Here is a 19,680-nt window from a genome sequence, read left to right as displayed (position 1 = left end):
GTCCTGGTAAGAAATCATCTTCTTTTCAGAATTCAACTTCCCTCTTGTGCTCTCCAACAATGTACCCTGGTTTCTACTATCTTCCAACCAACTCTCATCTCAATGTGTGAGAAGCCTGGTTGGACATCAGCTTTTCTTAGGCCTGCACGTAGGATAAAATATTTTATAGTCCATTAGTTTGCTTGCTACTTGGTGTGTACTCTTCCATTCTTAGCCATTCTAGGCAGGGAATCTAGTGCTATAAGTGTGACTTTACCTCATCTTGCAATCTGTAACAGACCATCACCAAGTATATTGGATTTAAAGAGTTTTAATTTTTGTGGGTATTTTCACCATGTAGGTAGTCTTGTCACTGTCCAGATGAAGAGGAACTGTATGTATGAATGAAAATTAGAGTGGAAAATTAATCATAATCTCCATAAAGATGAATGAACCAGAGTAATACATAAGCTCTGGACATCAGTTTCCAAAAAATGATTGAGAACAAGCTGAGTAAGGTTGGACAAGATACGCTTCATGCAGAAAGCTCAATTGCATTCTGCTCAAATATGAGTGTTGGCTGCTTCCCCAAGCACCATGGGGAAGAGAAACAATATGTGGCATAGAAGAAATGAGAATAAAGGTTTGATGCCCATGTGGTAACCACACCAGTGAAACTGACTTCTTCTCTGACCTAAGTGAATTGGTAAATTAGGTCAGATAACTTGGCTCCATTTATTGTTCTGAGTTGCTGTCTTCTGTTCCTTCAATCCCTTCCTCTCCTATATCAACCCACACTAATCTAACCATTCAATCTCATTAAGAACAAATTTTTCTTTCAGTAGCTGTAATTAGGAACTAGAGAGCTCCCTGTTTACCTGGTGAGAAAGTAGTGTTAATAAGCTGTTGATATCCTTAAGCAGTTTGTGTGGGAATTGGGGAATGTGTGAAAGGGGCAAGTAATCATGGTATCCTTCTGGACTGCATTTATGTGCTAGGGATTTAGGACACCATTCTGCAGTGTTTCTGCTCCTTCCTAAGTGGGTGGTTCCAATCAGTGGGGGGTGAGGGTAGAGATTGCCCAGACAGCCATTCCCTTATGGAGTTCAATCTTCTCTCCCATTTTTTAACATCTACATGAAACCAATAGGAGAGGTCATATGTCAATTTGGAGTGGAGTGTCATCAGTACTCTACATTGCTCAGTTGCACATCACCACCCGAGACCAAAAACAAAATGTCTTGTCCCGGTGTACCGAGGCTGTTAGGGTTTGGATGGGATGAAACAGGCTGACACTGAATCTCAGCAAAATGGAGCTGCTGTTTGTTCAGTGAAGTACTCTGTCTGCTCCAGTGGGTGGTACTGACCCTGAAGAAGCAGGCCTGTAACATGGGGATCCTCTTGGACTAATGACTATTGCTGTGTGAGCAGACAGAGGACAGGTGGGGGTGGGCAACTTTGCCCAACTTCAGTTGGTAGCTAATTGCAGCCCTACCTGGAGTGGGAGGACTTTACAACAGTAACTCACAACTTCATTACTATGGCTCTGGTCTACTGCAATGCAATTTATATGGACTGCCTTTAAAGACCACTCAGAAGCTTCCATTAGTCCAGGATGCAGCAGCCCAGTTATTTGCTGGCACTTGCTACTATGTGTACATTACAGCTGTGCTCTGGTCCCTGCAATGGCTTCCTATTAGTTTCTGTGCTGGTTGTTATCATTAAAGCCCTGCATGGCTTGGCAATAAGGTACCTGTAGGACCATCTTCTCCATCTAGAATCTGCCTGCCTGACTTGTGTGTCCCAAAAGAAATTGCTGGTGATCCCCCACTTCTGTAACATATACGGAGTGGAAGCTTTTAGGTGACAGCATCTACATTATGGAACAGCCTTCCATTAGAAATCAGGTTGGCCCCACTTTTTGCCTTTTGGAAACTTTTCAATTATTCTGGAGGGCATATTGTGAATAATAGGGTGCCTAAGCTTGTCTAATGTTACGTAGTTACGAATTATTAAGGTGAGGAGTTGGTTTGTTATTAGTTTTCACCATAGAAGTTGTTTTTTGTTCCATTTAACTACCGTAAACCACAGGGTTTCTTTTGTTTGTAGCAGGTATAAATGTGAGTATATTGTACAGTAAAACTATATTATGACCTGGAATCAATAGAATTAAGTAATAACTTCCAACCACATCCTGTTGACCTTTGAAACTGGTGTGTTCACTGGAGACATAGATCATGACCTCGACCATAAATTGGCTGATCCAATATTCAGCAACATTTTAGTTGGTTTCCAAGGCAAACTTCATAATCTATATCCCAGATAGATATCATTTTTTCATAGTACCTAAATTATATAAATTCAACATTTCTGCAAAGTCCACTCATGATGTTTAAAAACCAATCAAATGATTCTAGGTTCCTTAAATAACCTACTGTACAAAATACCAGAAGAAAAAATAATACATATTGCAACACTTCCTGGATAAAACCACTCAACCATATCTGCAATCTACAGCCCATCCTGGAAATGGTACTGCTGCTTTATGGGCAATGGGTGATAATTCTATACCTGCTTAGAGATAGCCATTTAACTTAAAACTATTTACCAGCAAAAACAAATCACATTATAAGGCCAATAACATACGATATCACCCACAATAGCCATGGAATATATACGTTATTCTGCAATATGACATACTCTGTCAGCACATGCTCACTGCACAGTTAATCCAAATTCTACATATAATAAAATGGACGCAAATCAATTCCCCAAGATACTCTGCCTTTGAACACAAGATGACCATCCTTGAGAAAAGGAATTACACAGATCAATTTCATTATAAAACAACTAAACTAGAATTCATTAGGGAACTTAAGATGATTTCTTACAGATTTAAGACCAAGGTTTGTTACCACATTATGTGAGTTAACAAGCTCATTAATACAAGAATGTCCGTGTTACACATAACCACTTTTTTTATCGTTACCATCTATAGATAATTCTGTCTCTCATTTCTCCATTTGCCATTCTCCCCTTCTCAATAGCCCTGGGTGTTTGTCCATATAGTCACATATTAATACACATTTTCAGGACTATATTCCATGTGTCTGATAAAGTATATCATAAACCATAAAAGTTAATCTTATCATACATCTGTTAGCCTTTAAGTTGGTACAACACCTCTTATTGTTTTGGTGGATTGTTCATAAATGTTGAGTTTGGACCTCTTTGGGCCTAATACTTTAGTACTTCTTATACAACACAGCAGCCTGCAAATCCATGTAATAATCAAAGTTAATCTGAAATCACAATTTGCAACAATTTTTAAAAGCAGGTTTTGCAAATAAATGTGATAGGGGTCCATGTGAAAGAGAACACAGATGGAGAGTGAAAAACTCTGAGTGCTCCTGAACTTCTAAGCATCATTAAGACATTACAAAGCATTATAGTTAACTGGAATAGTATTAAAAACAGAAGAACCCTATTTTTCTACAGAATATTTCAGAAAAGAATAGAAAAGAGTATTTTATTCGAAAGGGAAATATTTTCACTTTTGAGTATTACAAAAAACAATGTAGCATTTCAACTGAAGGAAAATTATACTGGAACATAAGAACAGCCCTTCTGGATGAATCCAGTATTCTGTTTCTTAGGCCAACCAAATGTTCCAGGTGCTTGCAAACACAGATGGACCATAGCCCTCTCCCTCCTCTGGCGCACTGCAACTGGTAATTGAATGCACATAGCCCACAATCGAAAGACAACAATGAGTCTTCAAAATCAATAGCTCTTCACAGACATGTCCTACATGAATTTTAAAACCCAATCGCCTTTTAAAACCATCCACGTTAGTGGCTGTAACCACATCTTGAAGTAGGAATGAATTCTGCAAATTAGTTATTTCCTGTGTGAATTAGTGCTTCCCTTGTCTCTTTTATGTCCTTCCAAAAAGATTCATTGGGTGGCCCCTGGTACTAGTGTTTTGAGAGAGGGAGAAAAACTTGAATAAAATCAATTCCGTACTGTTATTACTGAAGGAATTCTACCTACAAAGGCCATGCATGAGCAAATATTGAAATATGTCATACCAGCTAACAAAGACATGACTCACTTTAAATCTTTTACCCTTCCTACTTGTTATTTTTACAAAATTAAGACATACGTATTATTCTCATACAACAACACACTACAAGTTATAAACTCCAGATCACACCCTGTATTACTCATAACAGTTATTTTAAGTAACAAAAACAAGCTGTTTGTTTGCTCTTACCTAACTCTCTGAGTGATGTTTTTAGCTCATGGTGTGACATGGGGGCATGTATTTTAAAGAATCAAATAGAATAGGAGGTAATGCTGAAAATATCATCTTATTTTAAACCATTGCTTTCTGTTGAAACAAAGTGCTCACTGACAGGGTTGCAAAGCAATTTTTTTCCTGCCTTATATGGCCGCAACCTTTCCCCAAACCCTCCAATAATTAAGAAATCTTCCTGAATGAGGTAGGACTGTGGCATAGGGATCTTGAGAAGTGAATATCCAAAGTTTGGTGAACAGCTTCAATTGCCTTTTTTTTTTTGCTTTTGCTTTTTTTTTTTTTTTAAATACGTAACTTCCTAGTATATATTTAAAGGACCCTTTCTGTCTATGTATTCAGAATAGACAGGAAGAATACTGAAGAAGAGTTTTTGATATGCAACCTGTTAGGTCTCAGAAACATTAGAGAACGTATTCCATTTTACAGATTATATTGAGAAAACTGCATGCTCAAGAGCTTAATTAAGAAGTCCTACTCATTATTGCTGATAAGATTTATATCCACTCTCCTTCATTCAAAAACTCAAGGTTTACATAGTACTTCCTCCATAATTTTTTTCTCAGAACTCTGTGTTAGTCTGAGTTGACAAACAGTGACTGACCCAGTGATTCTGTGACCTTCTATGTTCAGGAAATACCATAACACATTCTGCATCATACTAGCTCTAACTATGCATTGGCATACGTCCAAACAGATCCTTCATGCCAATGGAATTCTGGGGCCAATTAGGATCCTCCTTTGCATGGAAGAGCTCTGCATTGTGCATTTTATGTATGTATGTATGTATGTATGTATGTATGTATGTATAAAGTGTCACAATGGGGTCTCAGTGGCATACAAGAATAATTAGTCATAAAACATCCTAGGTATTCAGTAATTACAATATGTATAAATTAAAACCAATAACTTAATCAGAGCAACATAAACCTTCCTATGGCATTATCTTAACTAATTAAAAAGGCCCTCTGGGAAAACTCCTTTTTAACTTGCTTCCAAAAGTACAACAATGTTGGAACTAATCTAGCTTCTTGGGGAAGGCTGCTCCATACATAGGGGCCTTTATGGAGAAGCACATATACTGAAGAAATGTTTGATGAACTAAGCACTTCACTGGGACTCTCAATTGATGGTATGAAAATACAGTGGTACCTCAGGTCACGAACGCTTCTGTTCACGACCAATTCGGGTCACGAACAGCACCGTTTGCAAAATTTTGCTTCCGTTCGCGAACTCCGCATCGGGTGACGCGGCCATTTTCCCTGCTGACACACGTGGTCATGGCTTCCTGTAGGGAGGGAGACTCTCCCTCCAAACAATAACCGCCTCCCCACCCGCCTTCCTGTCCTCCACGCCTCAAGCAAGATTAGTGTTCTCTCTTTTCATACTGTACTGTACTGTACTTTGTGTCATATTTTTGTGATTTAAAAAAAAAAATACATATGGTTCAGAATGGATTAACCGTATTTACATTGAACCTTATGGGAAAATTTGATTCAGGTCACGACCAAAATCGGTTGGCGACCAAATTCGTAGGGGTCAGAATGGATTAACCATATTTACATTGAACCTTATGGGAAAATATGATTCGGGTCGTGACCAATTCGGGTCGCGACCAGAGTCGTGGAACAAATTAAGTTCGTGACCCGAGGTACCACTGTAAACAGTTTAAGATATGAAGATGATACTGTGTTCCTGGAAGAAAAAGAGGATCTGAAACTTCTAATAAGGAAAACAAAAACAACAAATACCATTAGCTTTTCAATATAAAAAAGAGGGAGTAAAGGTAATATCAAAGAACAAAGATCCCTCACAAATAAAAAACAATGGACAGTGATGCCCCTGTTTAGCAAGACAAGAATTTTATTTATTTTACACAATCACAGAAGACAAAAAAGAGGCAAATAGGAAAACCTTTTTAGTTAAGAATACTCTGACCTCAAGGAAACTAAATATAAAACTATTTAAAAACTATTTAGCGATGATGCAAGAGAGGAAAAAAGTAAAAAACAAACAAACCTGTATCCAAATCTTGGAATAAAATAATAAAAAGGAATCTCATAGAGCCAAGGAATGATTGCCTTTCATCAACTCTCCTTTATAACTGCAAAATATAAACCATGTCCAAAGAGGCTGAGAGCAGACTGAAAGCCTTTGAAATGTGGCTTTTAAGGAAAAACACTGAGAATCCCTTAGTCACAAAAGATCAAATCTTGAAATCCTAGAGATGGCACAAGGAAGGAAAAAAAAACCTCATCAAGACCAAAAAAAAAACCCCAACCAAAAAACAACCCTGAGATATTTGAATCATATACTCAGATGCAACTCTATACAGTACAAAGGATCCTGTTAGAAAAAAACAGTGGAAGGAAAAAGAACTACACAGAGACATTTGGAGTAGCAATATGCAAAGTGGACTCATCTCAATAATGAAGAATGTGCAAGAATGGCAGAGGTGGACTCAATGGAGATTCATGATCATCAATCCCCTGAGAAGAAAAGACACTTGAACTAAATTGAACTGAATTCCGATGTAAGTGCTACTTCAATCATTTCTACCCCAAGTCCTATTCAATCATTATGAAATCCTCAAATCCTACAGCTCTTTACTCCTATTCAATGGGGAGCGGGATATGAGCACACTAGCCTTGTCCCACCCCCTCACTGCCCTCCATGTAAAGAGAATGAATATATGAAATGAGGTAGAAAAATGGGAAGATCATTTGCCACATCATTTCTGACTGATAACAAGAATTCTTTAAAAAAAGGGGGGAAATCCATGAAGGTACTCCAACAATGATTTCACATATTTTTCTAGAGTCCTCACTTTCACTAAGACTTTATTGCCCAAATATAAAATGCCCTTCCAGTTTTCCACGTTCGGAGGAAAAGTCCTTTCTAATACAGTAAAACTACAAAATGAAGATATTACACCTGCTTCAGCACTGAAGAGACCCTGATATTTACAGTGGGGCAAAAAAGTATTTAGTCAGCCACCAATTGTGCAAGTTCTCCCACTTAAAAAGATGAGAGAGGTCTGTAATTTTCATCATAGGTATACCTCAACTATGAGAGACAAAATGGGGGAAAAAATCCAGAAAATCACATTGTCTGATTTTTAAAGAATTTATTTGCAAATCATGGTGGAAAATAAGTATTTGGTCACCTACAAACAAGCAAGATGTCTGGCTCTCACAGACCTGTAACTACTTCTTTAAGAGGCTCCTCTGTCCTCCACTTGTTACCTGTAGTAATGGCACCTGTTTGACCTTGTTAGCAGTATAAAAGACACCTGTCCACAACCTCAAACAGTCACAGTCCAAACTCCACTATGGCCAAGACCAAAGAGCTGTTGAAGGACACCAGAAACAAAATTGTAGACCTGCACCAGGCTGGGAAGACTGAATCTGCAATAGGCAAGCAGCTTGGTGTGAAGAAATCAACTGTGGGAGCAATAATTAGAAAATGGAAGACATACAAGACCACTGATAATCTCCCTCGATCTGGGGCTCCACGCAAGATCTCACCCCATGGGGTCAAAATGATCACAAGAATGGTGAGCAAAAATCCCAGAACCACATGGGGGACCTAGTGAATGACCTGCAGAGAGCTGGGACCAAAGTAACAAAAGCTCCCATCAGTAACACACTATGCTGCCAGGGACTCAAATCCTGCAGTGCCAGATGTGTCCCCCTGTTTAAGCCAGTACATGTCTGGGCCCGTCTGATGTTTGCTAGAGAGCATTTGGATGATCCAGAAGAGGCTTGGGAGAATGTCATATGGTCAGATGAAACCAAAGTAGAACGTTTTGGTCTAAACTCAACTTGTTGTGTTTGGAGGAGAGAGAATGCTGAGTTGCATCCTAAGAACACCATACCTACTGTGAAGCATGGGGGTGGAAACATCATGCTTTGGGGCTGTTTTTCTGCAAAGGGACCAGGACGACTGATCCATGTAAAGGAAAGAATGAATGGGGCCATGTATTGTGAGATTTGGAGTGAACACCTCCTTCCATCAGCAAGGGCATTGAAGATGAAACGTGGCTGGGTCTTTCAGCATGACAGTGATCCCAAACACACCACCCGGGCAACGAAGGAGTGGCTTCGTAAGAAGCATTTCAAGGTCCTGGAGTGGCCTAGCCAGTCTCCAGATCTCAACCCCATGGAAAACCTTTGGAGGGAGTTGAAAGTCCGTGTTGCCCAGCGACAGCCCCAAAACATCCCTGCTCTAGAGGAGATCTGCATGGAGGAATGGGCCAAAATACCAGCAACAGGGTGTGAAAACCTTGTGAAGACTTACAGAAAACGTTTGACCTCTGTCATTGCCAACAAAGGATATATAACAAAGTATTGAGATGAACTTTTGATATTGACCAAATACTTATTTTCCACCATGATTTGCAAATACATTCTTTAAAAATCAGACAATGTGATTTTCTGGATTTTTTCCCCCATTTTGTCTCTCATAGTTGAGGTATACCTATGATGAAAATTACAGGCCTCTCTCATCTTTTTAAGTGGGAGAACTTGCACAATTGGTGGCTGACTAAATACTTTTTTGCCCCACTGTATCTTTTAACTGCTTTAATCACTTCATAAGGCACTCTCAATTTACTGTCTTCAAGATTTGCTAAATTAAGCAAATTAACAACTTCCACATAATTTAATAAAATCCATCCTGGACCATCTTCAAATCTGTACAGCTATTTCACTTTCTTATCAAGACTTCTGGTAGCAACTCCCACTGAACTCAGTGGACTTACTTTTGATTAGGCATATTTGGAATTGCTTTGTAAACATTTAATTTTAAAATACTGCAATTAATTCAGAGCCTTGGGGACATGAAAAGATAAACCACTGAAATAATATAAACATAAATGAAAAGGCACACATGTGGATGACTATTTCTATGGGAATAAGCAAGAATTTCTTGTTTAAAAAGTTACATTCAAAAGCCTAACTGCTGTCCTTGCACTTTCAACTGAACTAAGAACATTTAGTCTTGGGTGCCAAAGGCAAAACTGGCTGGGGAATTATGGGAGTTGAAGCTCAATACATTTTCTACATGAAACAGTGCTTTTAAAGAATCTTTTCTCAAACTCACATGTCGATTTATATAACTAAGCTAGTGTGAACAGTTTGAGGTGTTTCACTTCCCTACCTGCATCCGTTCTTCAAAGCTATGAAGCAACCTGAAGGTTCAGACGGTGACTCTGACACCCTCCCACTTCTGCCATCTCAGTTAGTAGATGCTAACCAAGGCTGCTCTGTAAAAGGGTCCAGAGAGACACTTCATTCAACTGAATCATTTGCACAGGCCTAAGATATAGGCATGTATGCTCCCAATTAATATACCTTTATTATTTATTTGCCCTTGATTTTGTTTTGGGTTATTTTTCTTTTAAACCAATTTGTTTTGCAAGAAGAAAAATATTAACAAGTTAGAAAAGGAACAAACAATTGTATTTTAACATCAACTTTCACCTTCAGCCTTCAGTTAAATCCCAAGAGTTTCATTTTGCCAAAGACTTTCTGAAAAAACAGAATCATGCTGTTCTTAATTTTATCTTATTAAATTTTATCTTATTAAGAACCCTTCAGCAGTTTTATTGTCATGCTCTGATGTTCTCTGATCATTTCCCAATGTTCTCTGTCCTCATCTTGTCATTTCTCTCTTGTAAGCGAACCTTGCATGGTTCAGGGGCTGAGTATCTACAGGACTACCTTCTCCCAATAGTTTCTGCACATCCAGTAAGATCTAGTAAGGGAAAGTCCCATGCAGACCACATTGCAATATTCCAACCAGGAGGTAACTAAGGCATGAGTGACCATGAGCAGAACCTCTGGTCCAGCAACAGGTACAATTGGTGCACCAGCTGAAGTTGTGCAAAGGCCCTTCTGGCCACAGCTGCCCGTTCCTCAAGCATGAATTATGATTCCAAGAGGCTTCTGGGCACAATTTAAGATGGAAGTACCATCTATTAAGCCCCAGAGCCTGGTTATCTGAGGGACAATCTATCTCCAATAGCTACTGCATGACCACTAAGATCTTGCAGAATAGGTGCACTCCAGCTCCCCTTGATCAAAACAGTCTTCTATTTGGGCCTCGGAAGCATACCTTCTCTGCTGTAGCACCTGCCCTTTGGAGCAGCATCCCCCCAGAGATAAATATGGCTCCTACCCTGATGATATTCAGAAAGTCCTTGGCTGTTTTCTGAGGCCTTGGGATAAGGTGGTTGTTGAGCCCAAAAGATTTCTTGTTATGTATAGTGTATGGTTTCTGTTCTGCAGGTCTGTTCTTTTATTGTTCTTTCTTCTTAAAGTGCAAATCGCCCAGAGTTAGATGGACTTAAATCATGTAAATAAATAAATAACATTCTGCACCAGTTCTGGGGTGGGGGGGAGGAATGCAACCTCCCTCCCACACCCCAGAACCAACATTGGAAAATGTTCAGTTCCAAAATCTGAGGTGCTCAAACATCACAGCCAATCAGTCTTGCTGGGATTGAGTCAAAGCCTGTTCCTCCCCATTTAGACCCCCACATCCTCCAGACACTGGGACAGCACCTTGACAGCATCACTTGGTTGACCCAGGGCAGAGATGTAAAACTGGACATACTGTTGATACTTCACCTCATACTGACAGATGATCTCCCCGAGCAGTTTCATCTAGATGTTAAACAAAAGTTGGGAGAGATTAAAGTACCAAGGTACCCTACAGAGCAGGGGCTTTGGGCTAGACCACTCCCCTTCCACTAATACCAACTGAAACTGACCCAAAAGAAGAGAACCACTGCTTCCCACTTCCAACTCCTGGAACTGGTCCAGAAGGATACCATGGTTGACAGTATTCAATATTGCCAAAAGGTCAAGGAGGGCTAAGGTGAATATACTCCTTATTCCAAGCCTACCACAGATAATGAAAGATTTTACAATACAGGTAGTTCCAAGTTTAAGAACAAGTTCTGTTCCTAAGGTCTGCCCTTAAGTCGAATTTATATGAAAGCCGGAAGAATATTATTATATAATTGTATATATTGTATACATTGTATAATTACTGTAAAAGTAGTATTGTGTAATGAACTCAAACCACTGTGTATTTAACTCGAATCATTGTGAATCATTGTATATTTAACTCGAATTCTTTTACAATAGGCTCCGTTCTTAACTATGGGTCATCCATAAACCGGGCGTTCTTATCCCAGGGATTACCTGTATTACAAATATTGTAATATATACTGTATATTTTAACCCAATTTTATGAAGATTGGGATATATACCATTCAGTCAACTACAAATGGAGTGACTTAGAAGCTCAAGTTTACAGGTTTATTAAAATATACAGTCATAGACCAAACACACAGAGGTTAACAATATATTGCACAGCTATCCAATAAAGGCCTATTCATGCCTGAACTAGATACACCTAGGCCCAGAAACTTCTAATTGTCATAGCGATGCTACAAAATCTGGCTACAATTCCAGAGACTTCCTGATCCTGGTCATTTAGCAGTGCACAATTATCATGTAAGAACAATCTGAATAGTCTGTAATTAAAGGGGAGATTAATACAGTTCTCCAAAAGTGGTAGACAGGGCATTTCAAAAGTATGTGTGCTACTTCTCAATTTCAAGGTCTGAACAACTATATGAATGCTATTGGTAAAGAATGCCATTGTATCTACCCAATTGTATCACTGAGGGGACAACATCTAGATGCGCCAATCTGAAAGTCCTCCTGTGAGCTGGGACTAATAAATGATACAGATATTGGGGAATTATAAAAGAAGAATGTGTGAGCTTATTATAGCAGAGATCAGAAGTGTTGGTTCTATCTCTTTGTAAATCAAGATCTAAAATCCTTTGCTTGAGCTCTCTCCAGGATCATCTAAGTCTAGCATAGATACAGAGTGGGGGGTGAGCCCACAACAAACCAAGTATTCCATTACTTGTTTCTTCCAAGAAGGCTGGTACCTGTCTGTCAAAGGGGTTTGGGCTAATGTTTGCCCCCCCCCCCCAGTTCTGTTTAACCAATACTTTAACTGGCAGAGTCATAATTGATCCTCAGCTGAAATACAGCCAAGTTCTAGCCAGAGAATTACATTAGTGATAGAGTGGGGAACTCAAAGTCAGGATCTTAGAAATTTAGATTGTACAGCTTCTAATGCACTGAGGTCTTTGTAAGGGCAACACTGTGCATCATACAGCAAAACACTTAGTACTTATGACTTTAAAAAGTTTAATTGATGTGGGCATGTAATTGTTACCCTTACAGGTTGAATATCTAATGATTGCATTAGAGGCTGTTTGGGCTCACAAAGAAAGATTTGAAGAGTGAAGCTTCTAAGATGATGACTGGAAATAGATGTTAAAGTATTGAAAGCCTTCACCTGCTCAATTTAGTAGTTATTGATCTTCCAAATGGTAATTAGCATGTACCTTAGTCAATACAACCATCTTTGTTTCTTATAACCTCAGTAAAATAAATAAAATATCCCTTCCACCTTAAATTCTTCTTGCTCTCATACAACAACATAAGCATATGTCTAGGCTATGAGTGGAAGCTTAATTTCCAGTTTATGTTAACCTTTCAATAGAAAATTCACATGTAAAAATACAATAATGCATTTTTATTGCATTCTATACCCTAAGAATGTTGTAGGTATAATGGTATTAATTTATATATTCAATTTGATTCTACAAAGATACAGGCTTTTTCCAAGCCAGTTAATCTTCTTTCTAATCACCAAAAATAGTAGATTAAGATTACTGAAAGGCTTACATGATCATTAATGGTATGAACTGTGTAAAGGGGAACATTAGGAGAATAAACTCTAATAACATTGAGGGATTAGGCCACTTAATAATGCTGAGGATAGAATGATTCAGAACAGTCAAGAAGTACCTTTTCATCAAACACAAAAAAATCAAATTGAATTTCATGACTACAACATGTGGTACTGAGTTTTCAACTTTCAAAGCTATTTAAAGAAAAAAGAAGCCAAAAACATGGGCAACATCCATGACAGACTTGACAAAGAGATGAAGTCTCTATGACTATAAGCAATATCACTCTCAAGTACTGGGTAACTAACAGGATATCATTATTGCATCATACCCTGCCTGTAAACACTTGACAGCTTACATCTGACTACTATTGAGAAATAGAATGCTAAAATTGTTCCAGAAAGGCAATGTTTATTGTATTTATCAAAATGTTTAACATTCACATGCACTAATTCTTGTAAACCTGGCTGATCCTGCATATGCTTCTATATTAAACCTAGAATCTACTTCCATATTTAAAAGCAAAATCAATCATTTGAAAACAAATGTATTCCAAATATATTAGGGGAGAGTAGGGGAAAAAAAACATGCTGTAATGGTTAAGGTGTTGAACTAGGACTGTGAATACCAGGTTTAAGTCCACCCTCAGCCAAGGAAACTCATTGGAAGACTTTAGCTAGCCTACTATATCTCAAAGGAGTGTTGCTGTGGGGATAAAACTGGGAGATGGGAGTGCTATTTATTCCATTCTGAGTTTCTGAAGGAAAGATGGGATATACATCTAATAATTAGGTAAAATCTAAAGAATTTTCAATGCTTTACTGTTATTTTCTAGGGAAAAGGGTCACAGAAAAATCTGGGTGTGAATGTCTGTCCTGCCTAATTAAATTGTGCTGCTAAGGTAAATATTAAGACTAATCAATATAAATGTTCCTAAGCTCTGAGGTGCAATCCTTAATGAAGTCTGGATTCTTTTTAAAAAGTTACCAGAGATTTATTTACAGGTATCTGAGCTTACAGTATCTACAAATATCCATGCTGAGGTTGAGCACAGGTGGAGATACAATTTTGACATTTCAACAGATAGCTACCTTCACATTCTCCATATCTGATTTTAGAGGGAACTATCAGTCCCAAATACTGCTCACTTATAAAATGTGTGGGCATCACAATACCTACACAAAAATTTTATTCAGCAAAGAGCAAGAGGTAACCACAGGACTAGGTCCTCACAAATATCACACTGGATCTCTTAAGTATGATCCTTTTGTGCCACTTAGCTACAAGAAAATAGCTCATAGAACCCAGTTTTAACATTTCACTTTGATATAACATTGAAATATCACAATTAGAGAAAAAAAACAATAATCTGAATAGCTAGGCTCTTAATATAGTTTTGTTTCATTTTATTTCAGTTTTGATTGTTAGAGAGAAGCCCATATACAATGCATTTTTAAACATCTCTGCAGGCAAAATATTTGTCACTGGTGAGCGTACATTATTACTTTCCTCTTTCATTGTCTCTGTCCAATAATCTTATTGTGGATGGAAAAGTATTTTAGTTTATAAATATTCCTCTGTATAATCAGTACTACAATAATATTTGACCATAGAGGTCAGCAACCAATCGGGTTCCTTCCCTACTTTCCTTCAGTGATGCTCACCTGGCAACTGGAAGGCAACCAGGCTACTGCCAAAATTGCCAGGTTAAGGGAAGGCTGCCGAAAGAGGAAGGGGCTAGTGACTTCAGAGCTTGGCTTGGTCAGAAAGATCAGCCCAACATTTTAATTCTCAATAACCAAGAGTGACCACTTCCATTCACTTCCCTTCTTTCTCCTTTCAGCAGGTAATCAAATTAGGTTCAGCCCAGGCTCCAAGAAAACAGATAACCGGAGGTCATGCTCCTCAAACATGTGAATGACAATAATAGCATGACTCCCTTCTTTCCCTCACTGTCTTCTTAAGATCCATACAGGATTTGGGTTCGTTATGGGCAAGGCAGCAGAGGATACCAGGTCCATAGCATCATGTTCACATGACAACTTTTATAATGTTCAGCCAGCAAAGACAGTGGCAGCTGCCCTTTCCAACTCCATTGCTACCCTGTTCTCCCCTTGGATAAGCAAGTGGCAGAGGTAGCTGTAAAGAGTAATATTTGTCTCAGCCTATTTGTCCTTTTCCTTTACAGCACAGTGGGTGGGTGGGTGGGTGGGTGAAGCACTAACATGCCCCCTTGTGCCTACTCAAAAAAATTCCAGCAAGAAAATCAGGAATTATTTGATGCCTGTCCCAAAAGATATGCAGTGGTTGCTGAATGGTAATCAGGAATAATGTAAAGCCCTAAAAAGCATATGGTTTATCTACCTGAAGAACTAGCTCTTCTACTATGAACCTGCCATGTGACTCAGATCAGCTGGAAAGGTCCTTTCAAAGATTTTCCCATTGTCAAAAGCTCAGCTATCTGGTTGAGCAGAGAGGGCCTTCTCCAGACTATGAACTGCCCTCACCAAAGTAGTATCTCTGGCCTTTACTCTCCTAGGAAGATGACAAAAGCAGCCTCTTCCATCAAGCTTTTACTGTGACCTGAACTGATTTTGATGATACTAATTATAAATTTACCTCTGATCTTAATTGTACTGTTTTTATTGTTATGTGATATAATTTGTATTTTTGGATGCTGCAAGCCACCTTGGGTATAGTCCACACAGAGAGACTTAAATTTAACGAACATTTAAAACAATATATTCATCCACATACAAATTCTTTTTCAGATGTAACACATCACAAGGGAAACTGAAGGGATGCCTGGGTAAGAGTAACAGGTTTTAGATCCATGAATGTCTACCCACCCCAAGGAGTGGGAGTCAGTTAATTAAGACTACCAAGCTCCCTTTTCTCCAGACCTTTATAACTGGGTGGCCCACCCTCTGTGGGGGGAACAACCCAACCCTCCGGACGTTTCGGGCAGTATCTCCCACCGCCCGGAGCCAGGCTGGCTAAGGGTGCCAGGCGCTGCCACTCAACACACCCGAAAGGCACCGAATTGGGCTAGTCTGCTTTCATCGAAGGAGTCTTTCCCCACTCCGGAGACGGTGGGAAAGGGTGGCTCCCGGCACAGCCGCCCTCGCCCTTCCCTCCTTCCTCACCCTTCTTGTCCATGAGCCACATGAAGGCGAAGCAGGGCACGAAGCCGATGGGCCCCCAGAAGACAAGCAGGGCGATATCCAAGCTGGAGAAGTCGAAGGCCTGGCGGGCCGAGTTCTGAATGGGGCCCCACGTATTCCACACCAGGCCCTGCACGAAGCCCAGCAGCGAGAAGAGCAGCAGCACCAGCCAGCGCCGGCCGTACACGCGGCCCGGCACCGGCGGGAGGCGAGGCAGGGGCCCCGCCGGAGGCATCCCCCTGCCCCGCGACTCCGCCGCCGCCGCCGCCGCCGCCGCACAGGACTGGCCATGCTGAGCAAACGGCAGCGGCCCGGCGGGCGGCGTTGGGGGCACCAGGGGCTCCCGCTCCTCGGAGCTGCTCCAGGCTAAGCCCATCGCCGGGGAGGCGGCGAAGGCAGTCCCACCTGCCTGGTGGCCGGCTGGTGTCCTAACGTAACCCAGTCGCGGCGGCAGCGGCGGCGGCGATGTAAGCAAACCCCGCCCGCCTGGGCTAGGAGGCACCTTCCCAGCCGCATGCGCGAGGCAGGCGGGCCTCGCCAAGGCGCTTCGCCGCCGAAGCCGCAACGGGAAGAGCGAAAAAGGGGCCGCCTGACTGCGAGGCCCGGCTTGGTGCCCTCCAGATGTGTGGGATTACAGCTCCCCCTTTTCCTAGTCAGAGTGCCCAGGGACAGGAGATGGTGTCGTCCCACCAAGTCGGAGCACAGTAGTTTAGCCTCTCTCCGGATAAGTGGGAGCTAGTCCCCGAAAACCGGCTAATTGCAAACAAAAAGCTGGATATTAGCCCAGTTGTAGCAAAATGTCAGTGACAAGGGCCGGGACTGCCAGCTTGGCTGGGACTGGGGGAAAGGTAGTGTTTTAGGCAGTTCCTTCTCCCGATGTTGGGAGGAAGAACATTTACTTCAGCCCTGCCAGGTGATGCGCGCTTAACCCTGGGTTGGTTCCAGGACCCGTCCCGGGTGTAAAACACCCGCGAAGCCTTAAAAGAGAACACTCTTCGGCGACATAACGAGGGAAAAACAGAAAAAGTTGCTTGGAGCGTTTTTGTGGTCGAACTGAGGCGGAGGCAACGGACCGCAGCCCTTTGGAGAAACAAGCCCCGCCGGACCACGAGAAGAGCCAGCTCCGCGCGCCCGGTCCCGCGCCCCACCTGGACGCGAACTCGAAACCAAAGCCACATGATCCGGCTCAAATGATCCCTCACATGATCGCGGGTAGCGGAAGGGCTGGTGACGGTAAAAGGGTGAGCCGAGGAGGAGGAACTAGGAGCGGTCTCCTCTTGGACTAGGGATGCAGAGCGAAGCGGTGGCCGCTTTGGAGCCATTGCAGCCGGGTAGGTACGCCTGCCTGCCTTCCTTCCCTGCCGCGTTACGCTACGCGTGTCTTGTTTGTAGAACTTCGCAGAGAGACGTAAACCTAAGGAGGAGTCATTAGGTGATGATATCCGTTTTATCGAACCGGCTTTTCCTGTCCTTTCCCACCTCAGGCTCGCTACTTCAGCCACTTCTTTGCGCCTCTTCGGATGTTGCATTTGACGTGAGGGAAATGCAGAACGATTCGCTGCTTTAAGGAGTTGTCAACAAGCGCTACGTTCACCCACGCACCGTTTTGCATTGAAGCGGAAGTAGATCACAGCTGCGGCCAATATGCTCAGCATTTATTTATTTATTTTATTTATTTATTTGATATAAATCAAATTTATATCACCGCCCAACTCCCCCACGAGGAGGGACTCTGGACGGTTCACAACCAAACAGTTAAACCAATAAAAACATAAATAGCACAGCATAAAATACAATTATTAAATTGTATTTTATAAATTTGATAAAATCCAAGCGATGGTGGTATTGTTGCAGCCTGTGACCAGATAATATTGGTCAGGTAGGACTAGTGAACCAGCCATCCCCAAAACTGGCTATTCCCATCCCCACTCCATGCATAATAACAAAACCAGGTCTTCAGTTTTTTTCTGCATTCTAAGAGGGAGGGGGCCAACCTCACTCTGGGGGAAGGGTGTTCCAAAGGGCAGGGGCTGCTGCAGAGAAGGCTCGCCTCCTAGACCCCATCAGATGAAATTCTCTTGCAGACGGGGTCCGCAGCATGCCCTCTCTGCAAGACCGGGTGGGACGGGTTGATGTAACAGGGATGAGACGGTCCTTCGGGTACCCTGGATTTATTTGTTTATCCATCCATCCAAGCTGCTCTTTATTGCTAAAGCAGTCTCAAAGTGGGGATATGACAAATTTAAACAACTGACAATAAAACCTCTAGAAAATTCCCACATCTTAAAACTTAAAAACTGCTGGCTGGAACAAATAAAAATCTGTAGTAACATACAGCAAGCACAATGAATATCAAGAAAACAGATTTCAATTCTGCTCAATACACATAATGTTCAAGTCATATTGCACAATGAGGATATTGTGCACATTGGTCAGTTAATATGTGGTAGCTCCAGGTGAAGAATGGACAATCCCTTAAACATCATTTCTGTTAGTCGATGTCACCAGGTATTGTTTGGATTCTAAAATATTATTCAAAGTCCACCTACAGATGCTATTCATTGGCCATATTGTCTATGAAATCAGGTAAACATACATAAGGTTGCATTCATATATGTACCTTGTTTGAACATGCAGATAGCTGGATTCACCCACCAATTTAAACCAACCCACTTTGGTTCACCTTCACCCAGGCCTTTGGTGAGGGAGAGTGAAACCTCTCACTTCCTTCCGTCTGGTCTGTTGCACTTGCCATCTTTTATTGGTTTTATTGTAATTTCTTTCTTTGATTGTTGTGAGCCACCCAGGGTCACTGGGAATCAGGTGGCATAGAAGTTTACTAAATGATGATGATGGCTTGAACCAAGATAGTGATTGGCCATATGCACATTCTCCAGTCAATTCATGTTTATCAATTGCATTACTGTAATTCATCCATTGCCAACCTAGCAATCGATTAAGAATAAAGGAAACTGTTAGGTCTTGCTTTGGATATCAGTTGCTTCTGCGTTCTTGTACCCCTTTCCCTAAAAATTGGTGTAGCTGTCAAGCTATTTTTATATTTGAAACACAGTTTTATAAACATGTACATTTCACTTCCACAATATGCACTTTATTGTATTTTTCATGTTTTCTGCTCTTCAAAAGAGATGTGGTGTTGAACAGAGGTTTCAGTCAAGCAGAATGGAAACTTGAATATACCCTTTATGTTGCTAATTCCATTTTTAACTCAGTCGTTCAAAATCGTTTGGTTATTTTTATTTTGTGTGTGAAATACCAATGATAGTCTAGTGATCTGGCAATGCTGAAATAATATTTATTTACTCATTTTTACTCATATTGTCTCTTTCTTGTTTGTTCACTTCTCATTTTGCTAATTAATTTTTTATAATAATTTTTATTAAAAGATTTAGTTACAACAGTGAAAAATAATA

The 19,680-nt window shown here is 40.8% G+C and overlaps 2 protein-coding genes across 7 annotated transcripts in view; one reads left to right on the top strand and one right to left on the bottom strand.

Annotated features, from left to right (window-relative positions):
• Positions 1-16,729, bottom strand: part of SLC49A4 (solute carrier family 49 member 4) — a 92,835-nt gene extending 76,106 nt beyond the window's left edge. The window contains exon 1 of the mRNA XM_088146430.1: positions 16,229-16,729. Coding sequence (XP_088002556.1) covers positions 16,229-16,622 — 394 coding nt within the window. The 5' untranslated portion in view covers positions 16,623-16,729. The remainder of the gene's footprint in view (positions 1-16,228) is intronic.
• A 136-nt stretch (positions 16,730-16,865) lies between these two features.
• The window catches only part of HSPBAP1 (HSPB1 associated protein 1), a 62,356-nt gene continuing 59,541 nt past the window's right edge, over positions 16,866-19,680 (top strand). Inside the window, exon 1 of one of the 6 annotated variants that reach the window (XM_025172518.2) lies at positions 16,866-17,577. In XM_025172518.2, the coding sequence (XP_025028286.2) occupies positions 17,535-17,577 (43 nt within the window). In that variant the 5' untranslated portion in view covers positions 16,866-17,534. Of the gene's footprint in view, positions 17,679-19,680 lie in introns of all 6 variants that reach the window. The other 5 variants (XM_007437183.4, XM_007437185.4, XM_025172517.2 and 2 more) reach the window with 5 other exon arrangements.

Source organism: Python bivittatus, unplaced genomic scaffold, assembly GCF_059951505.1.
Source record: "Python bivittatus isolate LINGU-HERP-01145 unplaced genomic scaffold, Pbiv_v1 ctg000480_np1212, whole genome shotgun sequence".
In the NCBI taxonomy this organism is placed as follows: Eukaryota; Metazoa; Chordata; class Lepidosauria; order Squamata; family Pythonidae; genus Python; species Python bivittatus.
Note: the sequence above shows the minus strand (reverse complement) of the source record. Positions and strands in the feature narration are given on the sequence as shown.